This window comes from Nansenia antarctica (genome assembly GCF_963989245.1).
Source record: "Nansenia antarctica genome assembly, chromosome: 6".
Taxonomy (NCBI): Eukaryota; Metazoa; Chordata; class Actinopteri; order Argentiniformes; family Microstomatidae; genus Nansenia; species Nansenia antarctica.
Window position 1 is genome coordinate 73,412,135 of NC_137676.1, and position 19,484 is coordinate 73,431,618.

At 47.5% G+C, this 19,484-nt stretch overlaps 1 protein-coding gene across 1 annotated transcript; it reads right to left on the reverse strand.

Annotated features, from left to right (window-relative positions):
• Positions 1-13,988: 13,988 nt before the first annotated feature.
• On the reverse strand, positions 13,989-18,475 carry acod1 (aconitate decarboxylase 1; the record flags this gene model as incomplete). The annotated part of the gene is made up of 5 exons (XM_080534880.1): positions 13,989-15,003; positions 15,627-15,826; positions 16,536-16,622; positions 16,797-16,958; positions 18,464-18,475. The coding sequence occupies 5 exons, from the start codon at positions 18,473-18,475 to the stop codon at positions 13,989-13,991; spliced, it is 1,476 nt and encodes a 491-aa protein (XP_080391006.1).
• Between the last annotated feature and the right edge of the window lie 1,009 nt (positions 18,476-19,484).

Below are 19,484 nucleotides of genomic sequence, written 5' to 3' on the forward strand. Positions count from 1 at the left end.
AGCAGTTTAAGACCATTTATTCAAAATGCAAAAGTACACAGACATCAAAGATGGACGCTGGTCTGGCAAAGAGAGACAGAGAGAGCGAGAGGGGGAGGGGACAGAGAGAGAGAGAGAGAGAGAGGGAGCTGCTTGCTCAAGAGGTGAGGGAGAAGAGAGGCAGGGCCAGAGCCCACATCCTTACTTATAAACTTGGTCAAGATGCAGTCACAGCCAGTGGTCCTATCAGGTCAGGGGGAGGGGCCAGGAGGTAAATACCTTGCCCCACAGTCAGGAGCAAACATATAGGCCCATTATTAAATACAAATAAACTACAGATTCCCCCCTCGGAATACCCAGAGGGTGTTCCGAAACTAAATGACCACAAAACAAAAACAAAAACACAAAACCCCACCGACTGTAACTAAGAAACCAAAGAGAAAAAAAAAAAATAAAAAATTCAAAAAATAAACAACATGTTCCAATAAACAACAGAAAAACTACATCAACACACAACACAAGAAACATAATAACACAGACCAACCCAGCACCAGTACCAGCAACCAAAGATATCATATAAACCAAATACAAAACAATCAACAATAAAAAAGAATCCTAAAAATAACAATACAAATTAATCTAAACACAGTACATCATACATATTTCAACACAAAAACTTCCAACGACCGATGTTTTCTTTGTCCTTGAAGCGTCAGGGTCAGAGGTTGCTAGCACTTGAACCCAGTTGGAGAACAGCCTTTACCGCTGTCTCAGATTGATAACACTTTCATAGTCAGGAGCTTCCATTTTCGTTGCGCTAGGAACAGAACCTCTCTCCTAGCTTTGTATAACCACCACATCACTTCTCAACTGACATCAATCACATACGATATAGAAATAAACAAACAATACACAAATAATGAAATTCAGTTATCATAACACATAATTCTCCAACAGTAAGCATAGGACAAAGGGAATGCATTAATGCATAGATCTTCACCTCAGGTGAGGACTAGTCTTCTGAAAAGTTCATTAACGTGGACTGAGTGACTGATTTTCCAAAAACAGTCAATGAGGCCCTGTCTCCTAAGAAAGTCAAAAATCATGTCTGCTATAATAGGTGCTCCTATCCTAGCAAAATAAGTTTCCCATTCCCCTAAGACCGTTTCCAGCCATGCTATCATCTGCTGTCCATTCCCGTCGTTCCCTTTGATCTGCTGCTTCACTACCCTATTCATAGTCTTTAATCTTTTCCTAACTGGTCGTCGTCCGTCAGTGTCATTGAGATTCAGGCAGCCGCCTGGTCCCCTCCCACGCTGATCAAGGTCTGGGGAGTCGCCCTCAGCATCATCTGAAGCATGGTGCAGGCACTCGCCAGCATCCCCAGTAGCACAGGTGTCCAGGCTTTGGACACTCCCAGGCTGGACCTCCAGACTGTCAGCACTCTCTGCTTCGTTGGTTTCTGGTTCATTGGCATCTGGACAGCTTTCCACTGTCCCCTCGGTTTCAGGCACTGCCGGTAATGTCACTGGCTGTAACACTGGCATTGCCACTGGCTCTGGCAACACCACAGCATCTCGTCGTAGCTCCTCCTTCTCAGGTTCTCTGGGGACCTCGGCACCTGTTGGCACAACATCCTGCCTACTCTGTACATCCACCCCCCTGTCCACCACCCGTGGCCCTATTGGGGTAGGGATATGCCCAGACACCACTGGTGTACCCACTCTGATGTTGTTTCTCCAGCAGACCCCACATTGACCCAAAGCATGGTCAATCTGTTCCATCAAATATGGACTCCAAAACCCATATTCCTTGGTGATTTTGCGTCTTACCTCCCCCCTAGCCACATGTGCTAATCCATGAGCTTCCCGTATTAACATGCCTATTAAATCTGAGGGTGCTACAACCAACCCCTCATGATTCCTCCATAGACCTGTGTCATCCTGACTTGCCCCCCTTGCTAGCCAAACGTTCTTGTCTAACATAGTTGCTCTACTCTGTAACATCAATAAATCCTCAAGTGTGACCATGCCCTGTAATTGCTTTTCATGTGTGACCAGAAGACCTTTACCTGCCTTGTCTGCTCCTGTAATGGCTTTGGCTGCATCTTCTGCAGCCCTGTTACCTTGTGTGACATGTGATGAGTCAGACCTGTGTGTGGCACACTTCACTATAGCTAATTCCTTTGGCTTCATCATGGCTTGTAACAGCTTCATGATCTGTGCGTGATGCTGTATAGGCGTACCATCAGTTCTCTTAAAACCCCGCCCCCTCCATACAGCTCCATTAAAATGACAAACATTATGTGCATAGGCAGAGTCGGTGTACACTGTCACTCTCCGTCCGGTTCCCAAGTTGCATGCTTCTGTGAGGGCAATCAATTCAGCCAACTGAGCCGAGCAAGGCTGAGGAACTGCCTCAGCCTGTTCTACAATAAACTTTGAATTCTGTGCTTTAACTAAGGAATACCCAGCGCACAACGTTTCTCCTACCCCGTAACAAGACCCATCAACCCAATATTCTATATCAGCTCCCTTTAAAGGCAAAGCTTGTAGGTCTGTTCTATGCTTAATCACTCTGGCTGTCGATGGAATCTGAACACCGGATGGCACCGTCACCTGACAGCCGTCAGGTGTGCATTTTACTGTACAGTTCAATTGGCATAGAGCATCTCTCCCTAGCAGCCCTGTTGGCGTGTGTTCTGACACAAGTGTTGACAGAGTTGCTCTCTGTCCCTTGTACTCTAAGTCTACAAGCTCAGTTGTAGGAATCAGCTGTTTAATTCCCTCAAATCCGATTGTCTTCACATATTCTCTAGACATAGGGAGGTGTGTGGCGCCTTCAGGCTTCTTTGTCACCACCAGCTGGCACCTCCCACTCGGATCTTCCGGGCACCCCTATAGGCCAGCTGCTGGGCCTCCGTAAGGGTTCATCACTCCTGGAGCAGGTGTAGTAGGGGGCCAATATCCTCCTCCTTGGCTCCCCCCTGCGCCCCCCTGGGGCCTGTTGCAGCAGGCACAGGCTAGATGTCCATTCTGGTCGCATTGGCATGGTTCTAGCATCTCCTTCCCTGCTGCTGTCCATCCCCCTGGTGGTGGTCCTTGGCCAGGCTGTGTGTACATCTGGTATGGAACCGCTTGCACCCCTGGTGGCCCTTGTGGGTATGGATACCCCCCTTGTGGCCCCTGTGGGTAGGACTGGTAAGTAGCAGGATACCCCCCTTGTGGCCCCTGTGAGTAGGACTGGTAAGTAGCAGTCTGCACTCCAGGTGGCTGTTGCTGTGGGGCTAAAGCCTGCACTCCCTCTATGTTCCTCTCGCTTTCAGTCAATTGCAAATGAGTCAATATTCTGAGGGATTCTTCGTCTCGTGCCTTCTGTATCTGAATGTTCTTTCGATATAACTCAACTTGATGAGCTACGTGGTCTATATAAACAGCTTTGTTCATGTGTCGTAGCCCCACCACTTCTGCTAGCTTATCCTTAACTGGGGTAGGAAGCCCTTCTTGTATTTTTTCCCTGATTATGGATTTTTCTAAGGGGTTATCTTCAGCGTCTTTCCCTGTCACACTTCTCCATTGAGCGTGCACACGGGCAACATAACCCCTGGGATTCTCATCCCCCCCCAGTGGCTTCACAATGATATTGTCTGGGTGAATGTGAGTAGGGTAGGTCTCTCTGATTGCTTTCCACAGCCTGCCTCTGTTTGCTGCGAAGAGCTCTGGATCATAAACTGATGTATTGATATATCTATGAAGTCCTGCCTTCATCAATATTTCCTGCATTGTATCCAATCCTGCAATAAAAGCTAAGAGTCTTTTCAGGTCTCCCATCGCGGCCTGCGTTCCTGTCAGTATCACGTCGACCTCTCGCGTCCACGAATGTCCTCCCTCTTGAAGAACTGGGAGTTTCTCGATCACTTCAGACAAATCTGTATGATGCCACGGATGATATTCCATCTTGTTACCCCGAATCAGCACTGGACAGTTCTTTAATGTATTTGATGACATTCGGTGACAATCTCCCTCTTTCTCCGGGCGTCTTCTCCCACCTTTCCTTTCGGCTGTGGCTATCATCTTCCTGACCTGCGCGTTGTAGCCTCCATCTGCATTGTCGTCATCACTTGAGTCTGCACTGCCATCTTCGCTGTCATCTTCCTCGTCACTCCTGTCGTCCCCTTTTCCCCTTGGCTCCTTCTTCTTCTTCTGGGAATGATCCTCCAGTGCCTTAGCATATGGAGGGGGACTGGGGGCAGGACACAGGTCTGGGGATGAAATGTTCAGTTTCTGTTCCAGTGTTCTGGCCAATTCTTTTTTCTTTTCCGGTTCCATCTGAGCTATTTTCTGTCCCTCTACCTTAAATAGATCTAAAATAGCTAACTCTAACTTGCGTTTCTCTGATCTAATCTTTCCTCTTTGATGTGCTTTGTGCCCATTGATAAGTATTTCCAATGTTGCAATTAATTGTAAATTAATGCTGCCCTCTTTCGGCCACGGCTGTTCAATGTATGCCCAACGGCTATTCCATTTCGTAGACATTTTGCTAATTTCCCTAACAAGAGGATTCATTTTTTCCACTACAGCCATAGGGGATAACGTAGCCAACATTCCACGATGTTCACTAATATCTTTTAACAGCTTCGTGGAATTCGACCCCATTCTACTTTGCTCAATATGCTGACAATATTCTATATTAGATAAGGTGTACGCTTCTTACAACCCACCTTATTTTGTCTTGTTTGCTAAACAAATGCTAGTCCAATATAACTGTATTGACCATCCCCACAAAAACCCTGCAACTTCAGAATAACAGACTTGCCTCTTGTGTATGTCAGTGCAGTATTAACTTAAATCTAATAGCTGTGTAAGTACTTTATACTTAAATGTGTTTCCTAATTGTTTATGAATGTGTCACTTAATTACTCATTCAATACTAATTACAGTTCTGGTTAACACAATTATTAAATCACAAAGGCTGATCAACACCTAAGTATTCACCGATCCACAAAAACCCTTTTACTGCTCAACTATCAAATATGTACTATTCTGCTATTCCTTAATCAAACACTGTGGAAATGACCTAACTAAAATAAAATATGTAAATTACAAATATTAATTACAACCTGTAAATAAATCAACTGTTAAATGAAAGGAATGAATGATTAGTTAGAATTATTCATTGACACTTCATTGATGCAAACCTGTAAAGTCAATTAGCTATTATCGACACAAAGAAATGGTTATTATTAGATTATCACAAAACAATTGATCAAAGTTCTGTGAAACAGAAAATGAAATGATCTGAATAATTAATTCAATCAATTAGTAATTAATTAAATTAATTAAAGTAATATCTAACAATCCTCTACAAACATCATCAATGAAGGAGGGTTGTATTTCATCAATTTACAGAGAGCCAATGTTTTAAAAATGTCTTGTAACTTTTTTGTCCAGCAGGTGGAGCTGTGCTCCGGCTAACGCGCATCGATTGCGCATGCGCCAACTCTTCCGCCCCCCCTTTTCTCCTTGAAACTGGAGACAAAGACAGCCTTGTATGAGAGAGGAAGGAGGAGGGGGAGGGGCTGGTCTTTGGTCTTTGCGGTTTGGCAATGTTTGAAAAACCGCTCCTGTGAAGAGATTAGTCTCACAACATTCACGACAACAATTTCACGATTATCTTTCAATCCAGTTAAACTATTATTTATCTTTTACTTTTAACAAACAATGCTTAAACTTTAAACTACTTTAAAATACCCCAATGATCAATTCACTATCTTTCTATCTCTAAATTACTACACAACCTATGTGAAATGATCTGTAAGAAATAAGGAATGTAATTAATCAGTCAGGTTCCTTTCTAAAGGAATGCTTTCTAAAGGAGTGTTTGTTTGCAGAGGCAAGAAGAGGGGGGCTACAACCCGTTTCCCTTGAAAAATCACCGCGTGTTTGTAGCCTGATGTGTGAAAAGGCCAGAGGGCAGAAAGCAGGGGGGTCAATTTAACAACCCTTTGTCTAACCTCTGGGGAAAACCGCGCCCTCTGTGCGTGTCTTTTCTCCGGACAAAGGGCAATGGCGTCTATGAATGGATTCTATGACCCAGTTCTGAAGAATTGATTTCTTAATCTACTTCAAATAATGCTCTTATTTACAAAACAGACTCCATAATCCAGTTACACTCTATCAAATAGACACTATTAGAGTACGTCTTCCTCTAATACCAAATTTTACACACATACACGATATTCCATAACACCATGCAAATCAAATGACTCATTTACAAATACCTTACAAATTAAATCGTATATTTTCAAATACGGGCTTCTTAACCCGGCTCTCACCCCCAGTTTAAAGACTATGAAAGATGTGTTTCCTTTTCCAACAAGTTACTGTACTTTAAACCTTAAAGTTGAAGGTTGTTTTTAGTCTCAAAGAAAACGCTTGAAAACCCAGCTGTTGCACACGCGCCCCTAGCGGTTTAAACAGAAAATAGCGCTATTTTAATTCTTACCGTCTTCAGCTGTGGCTCCAGCTTAAGTTTTCAAACGTAGATTTCCTTTTTTGGACTCCGTGCTAGGCTCGCCATCTGTCGTAAATTCCTAACCTGTTGGCTACTAAAATGAAGAACAGTTATTGAGCAGTTTAAGACCATTTATTCAAAATGCAAAAGTACACAGACATCAAAGATGGACGCTGGTCTGGCAAAGAGAGACAGAGAGAGCGAGAGGGGGAGGGGACAGAGAGAGAGAGAGAGAGAGGGAGCTGCTTGCTCAAGAGGTGAGGGAGAAGAGAGGCAGGGCCAGAGCCCACATCCTTACTTATAAACTTGGTCAAGATGCAGTCACAGCCAGTGGTCCTATCAGGTCAGGGGGAGGGGCCAGGAGGTAAATACCTTGCCCCACAGTCAGGAGCAAACATATAGGCCCATTATTAAATACAAATAAACTACACTATCTAGTCTCCAGACTGGGTACTGAATAACCAGTCACTATTCACCTTATACAACTACTACTACTACTACTACTACTACTACTACTACTACTACTACTACTACAAGTGTAGTCTACTACTGTTCATGTTAAATCCGTGTGGAGCTAATGCTATCATAGCGTCTCCACAGGCTAGCAAAGATGGCGCCGTTAGCATCACAGACACTATGATAACATCCTCCGTAGTATCTAGTCTATCTCAGTCACAGACATGTTCAACAACAACACGTTTTACAACAAGGAAGGGATACAACTAATAAACATGTTAACACACTATTCACCTTATACAACTACTACTACTACTACAAGTGTCTGACTACTGTTAATGTTAAATCCGTGTGGAGCTAATGCTATCGCGTCTCCACAGGCTAAAGTACAACTACACTAATATCCTCAACTTATGTCCTAATCACACTACTGTCATACAAGTCGTACCTTCTCCTTGACATGGACATAAACACCTGCTACCTTCTTTGAAAGAAATCGCGATTTATTCAGTGAAAACTAGTACACCATTCATAGCACAACATAGCATAACAATAGCATAGCATTGCGAACAACAACACGTTTTACAACAAGGAAGGGATACAACTAATAAACATGTTAACTCACTATTCACCTTACATATGTATCAACATGTAGCTGTATCAGCATGTAGCTGTATCAAACATTTGGTTGGCCAGAGACGGCAAGAATCAATTGCTCCTCCATTGTTAAAACTTTTTGTTCAAACTGTGCACACATGTTGCGTCTGCATCGCATGCGACATGCGTCAAGCCCATCCCACCAGGTTGCGTCAGAACGGTGGGTCACGGTTCGCGGTGTGCACGAAGCTTCAGAACGGTGGGTCACGGTTCGCGGTGTGCACGAAGCTTGACGGACAAGAAACGCAATGCAGAGCAACGCAACGGATCAACGCAACTGCCCCATTGAGATGAATGACTTCCGGTGCAACGCAATGACCTGGTGTGCACGAAGCTTTAGTTAACCCGCCATGTCGCCATGAATAACCACATCCATTGGGTGCATGGGTAGGGTTGCCACCCGTACCTTGAAATACGGAATCGTTCCTTATTTGACAGTTAAAAGATGCGTTCCGTTTTGAACCAATACGGAACGCTGTTTGTTCCGTATTTTCAATCCACCCGCATTGCGTGATTTCTCCAATATATCTTACTGCAGCGCTGGGCAATATCAGTGTTTCCTCTATATGCATTGATTCGTGGCGGCCCGCACTGCAATCGAGACTGAATCGCTCAACAGGCGCGCGGCAAACAGTTTTGTGATTGGTCCGAATTTAGCGGGACATTTGGATTTCAGGAAATCGCCCGTCCCTTTAATCTTTTCTATCGCACACGGCGGCCTGTCAGACGTGAAACAGCGTGCTTCTGGAGAGCAGCACTCCCGTAATGCCAGGATCCAGATGAACCAAGCTGCAGTGACACAGTATTTCGTACCACAGGCATCTCCTGAAGCAGATAAGGTAATGATCGATTTTGAATCCATTCTACCATGTGTGACGGTTGTTGTTGTTGTTAGTAGTCGATGTGGGCAGAATCGTCCCTAGTGTGTGTCACGTGATGCAAGACGGGGTGGTTGTCATAGCAACGATCAACATAGTGTACAAGTACTGATCGATGTATCATCAATATAAATATAGTGCACAAAATTAAAATAATAAAATAAACAACTCTGATGTTATATATATATATATTATTATTATGTTATGTGCTCGACTCATCTGGAAAATTGCATTTTCAATACTAATGGATTAACAGGATACAGACAAATGCTCAGAGAAAAATATATTTTTAAAAATGTATTAATATGTTTTTCTCACATTAAAAATGTTTGTGAAGATTTCTGTGGTTTCACTGTTTGGAAACAGAAACTGGTGTGACTTTCATAACTGTGTCCAAACAACACTACAATTAATACTGTTGAATTTCATTAACAATTTGTCATCCTCTCCCCCCTCTAGGTTACAGCAGCGGAATTGACGCATGTGTACCACACGGTTAAGCACAACCTCAGCTACAATAGTGCTGACTGTGGACACAAACTCAATCAAACGATTCTGCATGATTCCAAAATCGTAAAGAAAATGTCTCTAGGGAGAACAAAGGCAGAAGCAATGGTCAAAGACGTCCTTGCGCCGAAGGCAGTGGGTGAAGTTCTTAATGTCTTGACATCAGGACCCCTCCCATTCTCCATCCAGACGGATGCATCAAATAAGGGGAACAGGAAGATGTTTCCCCTTGCTGTACAATTCTTTCAGCCAGAAACTGGGGTCACCAACAGAATGCTTGACTTCATAGAAAATGCAGATGAGTCAGCCGCTGGGATTATATATTCCATACAACAATCACTTGATAAATTTGGCTTATCATTAGATCAAGTGACAGCATATAGTGCAAACAATACTAATGTAAATTATGGAATCCACAACTCGGCCTTCACAAACCTGAAGAAAAAGCAAAAGGATCTGCTGCAAGGGAACTGTCATGCCCACATTATGCACAACACAGTGAAACATGCTCTGGACCAGCTCACTGTAGATGTCGAAAACATTGTGCTGAAGGTCTATGGGCACTTCTCCGTATCAGCCAAACGAAGAGAATCCCTCAAAGAGTTTTGTGAATTTTGTGATGTGGAATTCAGGGAGATTCTACGACATGTCACAACAAGGTGTCTCTCCCTCAATCCAGCCATCACCCGGCTTATGCAAACATGGACTGCTCTCAAGTCTTACTTCATCAGCCTGGGGAATGAGTGTCCCAGACAGATCAGAGATTTGTTAAATCTCAGTGAAGACTCAACTGGGGAAGACCCTGACATTGTGGAGGTTTACCTCCTGTTCTGCAACAATATCCTCTCCCTCTTTGAGGAAGTTGTTAAGAAGCTGGAAAGCAATTCAACCACCTGTGTTGAGTTATATTCCATCATGGATAACTTCAAGCAAAAACTCACACAAACTCACACGACCATTTCTATGGCTACTTAACCAAAGTGAAGCTGCAGCGTCTCCTTCCACATGATGCAAACAAGGCAAGGGCAGATTTCACTGCGTTTCTTAACACAGCAATCTCATATGTTCAGAGAACAACTGGTTGTTCTACCTGCAATCTCTCTCTCTGCACCATGGAATGGCTACCTTCAGTGATATTGAGAGGATCACTGGTAAAATCAACCTCATCCATAAAGTCAATATGGATGAACTATATGATGAATGCACCACAGCAAATGCCACTTTGAAGGGGCTCAGGGAGGGTGCAGAAGATGAGTGGAAGTCCAAAGCTGTGGCTACCAGGTGGGTGGCTATCTTTCAAGCAGCTGACCTGCCTAACATGCTGTCCGTCATCAGCCGCATCCTGAGCGTCCCAGCATCCACTGGATATGTGGAAAGGATCTTTTCCAGAATGACCAGCAAATGGAGTGACTGCAGGAACAGGTGCTCTGTGGAGCTCATGAGGAGTGAGCTGCTGATCACTCTCAACTTTGAGCTGTCCTGTTCAGAGTTTTACTCCATTGTTTTGAAAGACAAACAGCTGCTCAGTGCTGCAAGGAGTGATCAGAAGTACACTTGGAAAAATAAATACACACAGTGAGGAAGAGAGAGAGAGGTGTTACCTGTTTTCACAGGAAAAATAAGTAACACAATGAGGAGAAGAGAGAGAGCTCAACTGCTAAACCCTGTCTACTGCTGCACAGGATTGAATGATGACTGTTGAATGTTTTGTAGTTTTATAGTTTCATAAATTATTATTTGCACAACCATTGTTGCACTATATTTGAAAGTGGCAAAGCTTTGTTTAATTGTAAGTTATTGAGTTAAGTTATGGTGCATATACTGTATGCTAATGCTTTTTGTTTAATACATTTTGTATAAAGATACGTTCAGTCAGTGTTAATAAAGCACTTGAAACTTTAAGTATGAATCTAAATGCTTTATTGAAACGATGTTTAACTTATGATTTACTAGCACTGGGGCCCCCACCCCGCCCTTGGGCCCGTGGTGGTCGTGGTCCCGAGGAGCGGGGCCCCTACTGCGAGGGGTGTCCCTTATTTCTCTGACTGAAAGGTGGCAACCCTATGGGTGGCCCACGAATACATTTGATCCTGCCCTAACCAATTTACTACAATGTCCTATGTTCATCAATTTATTTGCCATTTAGTTTGAACTGAAATTAAAAAATTGGTCAAAGTGATAAATAAATGGATTGGGAAGTACGCGAATGGAGGGATGAGGACGTCATATGATGACACCGTATGAGTGGAGGGATGAGGACGTCATATGATGACACCGTATGAAAGAGATTCTGGAAAGTTAGAAGGTTGAGAACCTTTACAATTTGCTGACTTGAGTTTTCTGGCACGTTGGAACATGAAGACCAATGCAACTCAAGCGCCGAGCATTGTAGCTTGAATTCAACCCATTGCACTGCTTAACATGCAATGATCATGGGCTGTTCTGACCACGTACTCTTTGTTAAATGCTCTCTTATGCTACTTTGTAATCGCATTCTTACTTTTTCGAGCAATGCAATGTACAAGGATGACACGGTCACTAGTCATTTTAATGTTGGTATCACTATCTTTTTTCCAACACTAACACTATCTCTAGTCTTTGGTTGCATCTTTATGTAGTAATGGCAATATTCCAGTATTTGTTTCGTTACCTTCAACAGACTGTCAAACTAGACAGGATATTGCCATTTTAACATCAGCACTGGGCCATTGAATAAGAACTCTGAGCCCTAGTTATAGTCAATGCAAATGACCCTTCTTGCTGCACAATGTTAAATATCAGCAGCAGACACATTCAGATTCAGATTCAGATAACGTTTATTGCCATTATGCTTGACACATATAGGAATTTGTTTTGGCATTACAGTAGGTGCATTTATGCTTTTTTCACATGTATACATGAACAAACCAAATACAAATGCAAAAACAGGACAACACAGGACAGACAACAGTGCATTGGATAGTGCTATATATAAAGTGCAGTGCAGAGTTCTTCAAAGGGTCCAGTGCATATTCAGTCCTGGGCAGACTTGGGGGCGGGGGGGAGGGGCGGGGGGGGGAGCCAGAGTCATTTAGCAGCCTGGCGGCTGAGGGGAAGAAACTGAGCCTGCGGCCTTTACAGCTTTAGGCAGCCGCAGCCTTCTCCCAGAGGGAAGCAGGGTGAGGAGGCCGTGGCCGGGGTGGGAGGGGTCGGCCATGGTCTTCCTTGCCCTCCTCAGAGCCCTGGTGTCGTGCAGGGAGTTGAGGGAGGGCAAGGGACAGCAGATCACCCTCTCCGCTGCACGTATAACCCTCTGCAACTTGGCCTGTCTGGTCACCTGTCTGTCTAGTCACCTGTCTGTCTGGTCACCTGTCTGTCTGGTCACCTGTCTATCTAGTCACCTGTCTGTCTCATCACCTGTCTGTCTGGTCACCTGTCTGTCTGGTCACCAGTCTGTCTGGTCACCTGTCTGTCTAGTCACCTGTCTGTCTGTGTATGAGGGGATAAGGAGGTCTGTTCAGGGGGTAGAGGGGATGAGGAGGTCTGTACAGGGGGGTAGTGGGGATGAGAAGGTCTTCAGGAGGGTAGAGGGGATGAGGAGGTCTGTACAGGGGGGTAGAGGGGATGAGGAGGTCTGTACAGGGGGGTAGAGAGGGTGAGGAGGTCTGTACAGGGGGGTAGAGGGGGTGAGGAGGTCTGTACAGGGGGGTAGAGGGGATGAGGAGGTCTGTACAGGGGGTAGAGGGGATGAGGAGGTCTGTACAGGGGGGTAGAGGGGATGAGGAGGTCTTTAGGAGGGACAGTACAGGGGGGTAGTGGGGATGAGGAGGTCTGTACAGGGGGGTAGAGGGGATGAGGAGGTCTGTACAGGGGGGTAGAGGGGATGAGAAGGTCTTCAGGAGGGTAGAGGGGATGAGGAGGTCTGTACAGGGGGGTAGAGGGGATGAGGAGGTCTGTACAGGGGGTAGAGGGGATGAGGAGGTCTGTACAGGGGGGTAGAGGGGATGAGAAGGTCTTCAGGAGGGTAGAGGGGATGAGGAGGTCTGTACAGGGGGGTAGAAGGGATGAGGAGGTCTGTACAGGGGGGTAGAGGGGATGAGGAGGTCTATACAGGGGGGTAGTGGGGATGAGGAGGTCTGTACAGGGGGGTAGAGGGGATGAGGAGGTCTGTACAGGGGGGTAGAGGGGATGGGAAGGTCTTCAGGAGGGTAGAGGGGATGAGGAGGTCTTCAGGAGGGTAGAGGATATGAGGAGGTCTGTACAGGGGGGTAGAGGGGATGAGGAGGTCTTCAGGAGGGTAGAGGGGATGAGGAGGCCTGTACAGGGGGGTAGAGGGGATGAGGAGGTCTTCGGGAGGGTAGAGGGGATGAGGAGGTCTGTACAGGGGGTAGAGGGGATGAGGAGGTCTGTACAGGGGGGTAGAGGGGATGAGAAGGTCTTCAGGAGGGTAGAGGGGATGAGGAGGTCTTCAGGAGGGTAGAGGATATGAGGAGGTCTGTACAGGGGGGTAGAGGGGATGAGGAGGTCTTCAGGAGGGTAGTGGGGATGAGGAGGTCTGTACAGGGGGGTAGAGGGGATGAGGAGGTCTGTACAGGGGGGTAGAGGGGATGAGAAGGTCTTCAGGAGGGTAGAGGGGATGAGGAGGTCTTCAGGAGGGTAGAGGATATGAGGAGGTCTGTACAGGGGGGTAGAGGGGATGAGGAGGTCTTCAGGAGGGTAGAGGGGATGAGGAGGTCTGTACAGGGGGGTAGAGGGGATGAGAAGGTCTTCAGGAGGGTAGAGGGGATGAGGAGGTCTTCAGGAGGGTAGAGGATATGAGGAGGTCTGTACAGGGGGGTAGAGGGGATGAGGAGGTCTTCAGGAGGGTAGAGGGGATGAGGAGGTCTGTACAGGGGGGTAGAGGGGATGAGGAGGTCTTCGGGAGGGTAGAGGGGATGAGGAGGTCTTCAGGAGGGTAGAGGATATGAGGAGGTCTGTACAGGGGGGTAGAGGGGATGAGGAGGTCTTCAGGAGGGCCAGTCACAGCCCTGTCTTCCTCAGCTGCAGATACGACCCGAGCGCTGAGCAGTCCGAGGCCTTGTCCAGGTTCTCCACGGCGTGGACGACCCCCTCCACCCCTTCCCGGGTCAGCACAGAGGCGGCGTTGGCGCTGAACTTCCCCACCAAGTCCTCCTGACTCAAGGGCTTCCTCCAGTGGCCGTAGAAGGTATCACACCGGGCCCGGTGGCAGCGGTCCCCCTCTTCTTCTTCTTCTTCTCCTTCCGTCTCCACGACGACCTCGCAGTACATCCGGTCGAAGCTGGGGGGGTTGTCCCGGGGGTTCTCCACGCGCACCTTGGCCAGGAGCCGCCGGAGGGCCGGCCGGTCCATCTGGGCCCGGGCGAAGGAGCCCACGGACACCCGGCCGTCCAGCAGGGCGGAGCAGGCGCTGAACTGGAAGGAGTGCCGGGCCTGGTGCTCGGTGGCGGGGGCGGGGCAGTCGACGTACCTGGAGGGAGGCACTCTCAACGTCACCTCCCGGATCCGACCCGGGTCCAGGTCTCCTCCTCCTACTCCTCCTCCTCCTCCTCCTCCGCTTCGTCCCCCCCCCACAAGCTTTGCCCGGGCCTCCAAGGCGGCGTCCACCACCCAGTGCATCCCCAGGTGGGCCGGGAACCTCTTGAACGCCACGTCCTGGTCCTCCAGGATCCACCTGGACCCCCCCTCTCCACCACCCCCCCCAGCCTCCTCCTCGGCCCCCCACCACCCCGTGGGGCGGTAGTCGGCGTAGAAGACCCCGAAGCCAGACTCCAGGTCCAGGATGGCCCGGTTGCCCTCCAGCCCCATCCGGGCCAGCAGGGCGGCCTCCAGGCCTCTGCGGGCGGCGTTCCCCACGTGGAGGGGCTTGGTCTGGGTGGCGGCGTTGGCCATGGGGGCGCCGGCGGAGGAGGCGGCGATGGCCAGGGCGTGGGCACACTGACCCGGGGACAGACCCAGCAGCTTGGACGAGGCCGCCGTGCTGCCCATGACCCCCACCACCGCTGGGGGATGGAACCTGAACAAGACCAGGGAGGGAGGGAGGGAGGGAGGAGGGAGGAGGGAGGGAGGAAGGAGGAGGGAGGAGGGAGGGAGGAGGGAGGGAGGAGGGAGGAGGGAGGAGGGAGGAGGGAGGAGGGAGGGAGGAGGGAGGAGGGAGGGAGGGAGAGAGAGAGAGAGGGAGGGAGGGAGAGAGAGGGAGGGAGGGAGGGAGGGAGAGAGAGAGGGAGGGAGAGAGAGAAAGGAAGGGAGGGAGGGAGGAGGGAGGGAGGAGGGAGGGAGGAGGGAGGGAGGGAGGAGGGAGGAGGGAGGAAGGAGGGAGGGAGGGAGGAGGGAGGAGGGAGGGAGGGAGGAAGGAGCATCAGTTTTGAATTTCAGTTTCAGTTTATTTAACACTTAATCAGCCATGAGGGGTCATTTGACCCCTGGGAGTAATCTTTGCACTCGATCAAATTTCAGGACCCTCCTTTCATGACTTTTCCTAGATATGTGTTGTGGGCTTGTTATACTATAGGTAACTATTCTGCCATCTGGTGGATTTTCGCGGTACTGCGTTCAACTGTTTCTCAACATTTAGAGACCCGAAAAAAATCGTCCAAAAGAAGAAAGAAGAAGAAGAGATGCCAGTAGGCGCCGCCTCACCGGCTGGGGATGTTGTGGGCCTCCCGGGAGAACCGGAGCAGCCGCCCCTGGACCTCCAGCCCCACGTTGAAGGCCAGGAGGAGCTCCAGGCCGGAGGGGGGTGAGGGCAGGGTGTCAGCCAGGGCCAGCAGGGCGGGGAGGACCGGGCCAGAGGGGTGGGTGGCGGGGTGCCACGTGTCGTCAAAGTCCATGGAGTGAACCTGGAGGACGTCAGACATGTGACACCGGCTGATCATTCGGTCCGCATGTCGGCAACCATCAGATCAAAATGTTCAGAGTTTTCTTCGTGAGAATCACGACACAAACTCGCTAGTCGAGCCAAAACACTGCAACAACGCAATGGATTGGGTGATCCCCACTGCTACCTAGTTAACTAGAACACTACTTTACATTGTTACCTAGTTAACTACAACACTACTTTACATTGTTACCTAGTTAACTACAACACTACTTTACATTGTTACCTAGTTAACTACAACACTACTTTACATTGTTACCTAGTTAACTAGAACACTACTTTACATTGTTAGCAGGCTCACACAACAGGTAACAGGATCTAACCCTAGTGGATCTAACCCTAGAGGATCTAACCCTAGTGGATCTTACCCTAACCCTAGAGGATCTAACCCTAGAGGATCTAACCCTAACCCTAGAGGATCTAACCCTAGTGGATCTAACCCTAGACGATCTAACCCTAGTGGATCTAACCCTAGAGGATCTAACCCTAGAGGATCTAACCCTAGTGGATCTAACCCTAGTGGATCTAACCCTAGAGGATCTAACCCTAACCCTAGTGGATCTAACCCTAGAGGATCTAACCCTAGAGGATCTAACCCTAGAGGATCTAACCCTAGAGGATCTAACCCGAGAGGATCTAACCCTAGTGGATCTAACCCTAGTGGATCTTACCGCGACGCCGTTGACGAAGGCAGCATAGTGAGGAGGCAGGGTCGCTGGCCCCCCCCACACACGGCTCCTCTCTGCTGACTGGTACCCCTGCAATCACACCATCATCAGCGTTTAGACTTCACCATCATCAGCGTTTAGACTACACCATCATCATCCCCCTGGTGGTAGAGAGCAGTATGACAGCGTACCTGGCTGTACTAGAGTGCCATGTTAAACACAGGGGTGCAGGTGCCCAGTAGCCCCCCCTCCCCACCCCCCTACCTGGCTGTACTGCAGGGCCAGGTGGAACACAGGGGTGCAGGTGCCCAGTAGCCCCGCCCCCAGGGCGTCCAGCAGCATCCTCTTGCTCCGCCTCACCACCACGTCGGTCAGGTGACCTGCCTTCACCGCCAAGATGGCCGCCCCGAAACTCTCCGTCACGCTCTGGAATAATATAATATATATAATATACACCATTTACCTCTGGAATAATATAATATATACAATATACACGATTTACCTCTCTGGAATAATATATATAATATACATAATATATACATTATACACCATTTACCTCTCTGGAATAATATATATAATATACATAATATATACAATATACAGCATTTAACTCTCTGGAATAATATAATACCATTTAACTGAGGCATATACAAAGCGACTTACATTGCAGTGACTGCATACATTATTCAGTACATACAACCTAAGCGTTGTTGGACCAGGACCAGACTGGAACGCTGAGCTGAAGGTATGTTTCTGTCTACACAGCTGTTTTACCTCTTGCCAGGTCTCTTATTGTTAATATTGTTTTTTTTTAACTATCTACCATATCGATCTACAGTGCTGTGAAAAAGTAACTTCCCAATTTTGTGTGTTTTTGCATGTTTGTCACACTTAAATGTTTCAGACCCTTAACAACCAACCGATTAAACACATTTTGTTTGAAAGCTCAATTTCACAAGCCACACCTAGGCCCGACTACTGCCAGACCTGTTCAATCTAGAAATCACTTAAATAGAACCTGTCTGACCAAGTGAAGTAGCCTAAAAGATCTTAAAAAGCAGCACATGATGCCTCCATCCAAAGAAACCAGAATTACTCCAAGAGCCCAACGACGACTCATCCAGGTCACAGAAGAACCCAGAAGAACATCTAAAGAGCTGCAGGCCTCTCTTGCCTCAGTTAAGGTCAGTGTTCATGATTCCACAATAAGAAAGACACGGGGCAAAGATGGCGTCCATGGGAGAATGCCAAGGAGAAAACCACTGCTGAGAAAAAACAACACAAAGGCTCGTCTCACATTTGCCAAAAACCATCTTGATGACCCCCCAACATTTTGGGAAAAGATTCTGTGGATTGACGAGTCAAAAGTGGAACTTTTGGAAGGTGTGGGTCCCGTTACATTTGGCGTAAACCTAACACAGCATTCCATAATAAAAACATCATACCAACAGTCCAACATGGAGGTGGTAGTGTGATGGTCTGGGGCTGCTTTGCTGCTTCAGGACCTGGACGACTTGTCGTAATTGATGGAATCACCAATCAAAAGGGTGGCCCAACCAGTTATTAGGTTTAGGGGGCAATTACTTTTTCACAAGGGTGATATGTTATATGTTTTAAATAACTCTTTGACTTCAATGAATGGAATGATCATTTAAAAACTGCATTTTCTATTTACTCAGGTTATCTTTGTGTAATATTAAAATTGGTTTGATGACCTGAAACATTTAAGTGTGACAAACATGCAAAAACACACGAAATTGGGATACTTTTTCACAGCACTGTATCTGTCTGCAAATAGATGCAGTACATTTGGCTAACTAACACATGTACCGTAGCTGTAGCTGTTAATACTACCAGTAGACTGGTTCACATCAAATAAGTAATTATCCAACGTAATGCTGAGAAAAATTGTCAGTAGGACATTGACGTACCTTGCGAATCATTGTGCTGTCTCAACTGTCTCGACCGTCTCGACTGCCCCTGGTCTTCTGACAGGCCACGTTCCCAGATCGCTTTATACCTCCTCTGAGGGCTGCTGGTCATGGCGGGGCAGGGAAGTCCAGGATGGACCAACAGTCTCGCTGACAAGACCGTCACAGCAACTGGGACCTGGCTGGGACCTTTGACCTGGGAGACAGCTCATCTCAGGGCGTTCAGCTCATCTCAGGGTGCAGGTGTCTGCCATACTGTTGAATACTGTTTATTCATTAGTAATATATGTATGTATATCATTATTTTTTAAACAATAAGGCCAGTATGTTCCCAGTGGCTCAATACCAGAAGCTCCCAGGGAAACTCAAACTTTCACAACCTCAGAGTGTCTGAGACTCACTGTGACACCGACTGAGACGCATCTGGACAATCCCACGGTTGGTTTGATGAGGAAATGAAACACGGTCACAATGCTACACACCACACACCCACTATGCTACACACCACACACCCACTATGCTACACACCACCCACCCACTATGCTACACACCACCCACCCACTATGCTACACACCGCACACCCACTGTGCTACACACCACCCACCCACTGTACTACACACCGCACACCCACTGTACTACACACCGCACACCCACTGTACTACACACCCACTGTGCTACACACCCACTGTACTACACACCCACTGTACTACACACCACACACCCACTGTACTACACACCCACTGTACTACACACCACACACCCACTGTACTACACACCCACTATGCTACACACCCACTGTGCTACACACCACCCACCCACTGTACTACACACCACCCACCCACTGTACTACACACCGCACACCCACTGTACTACACACCCACTGTGCTACACACCCACTGTACTACACACCCACTGTACTACACACCCACTATGCTACACACCCACTGTGCTACACACCCACTGTACTACACACCCACTGTACTACACACCCACTGTACTACACACCACACACCCACTGTAC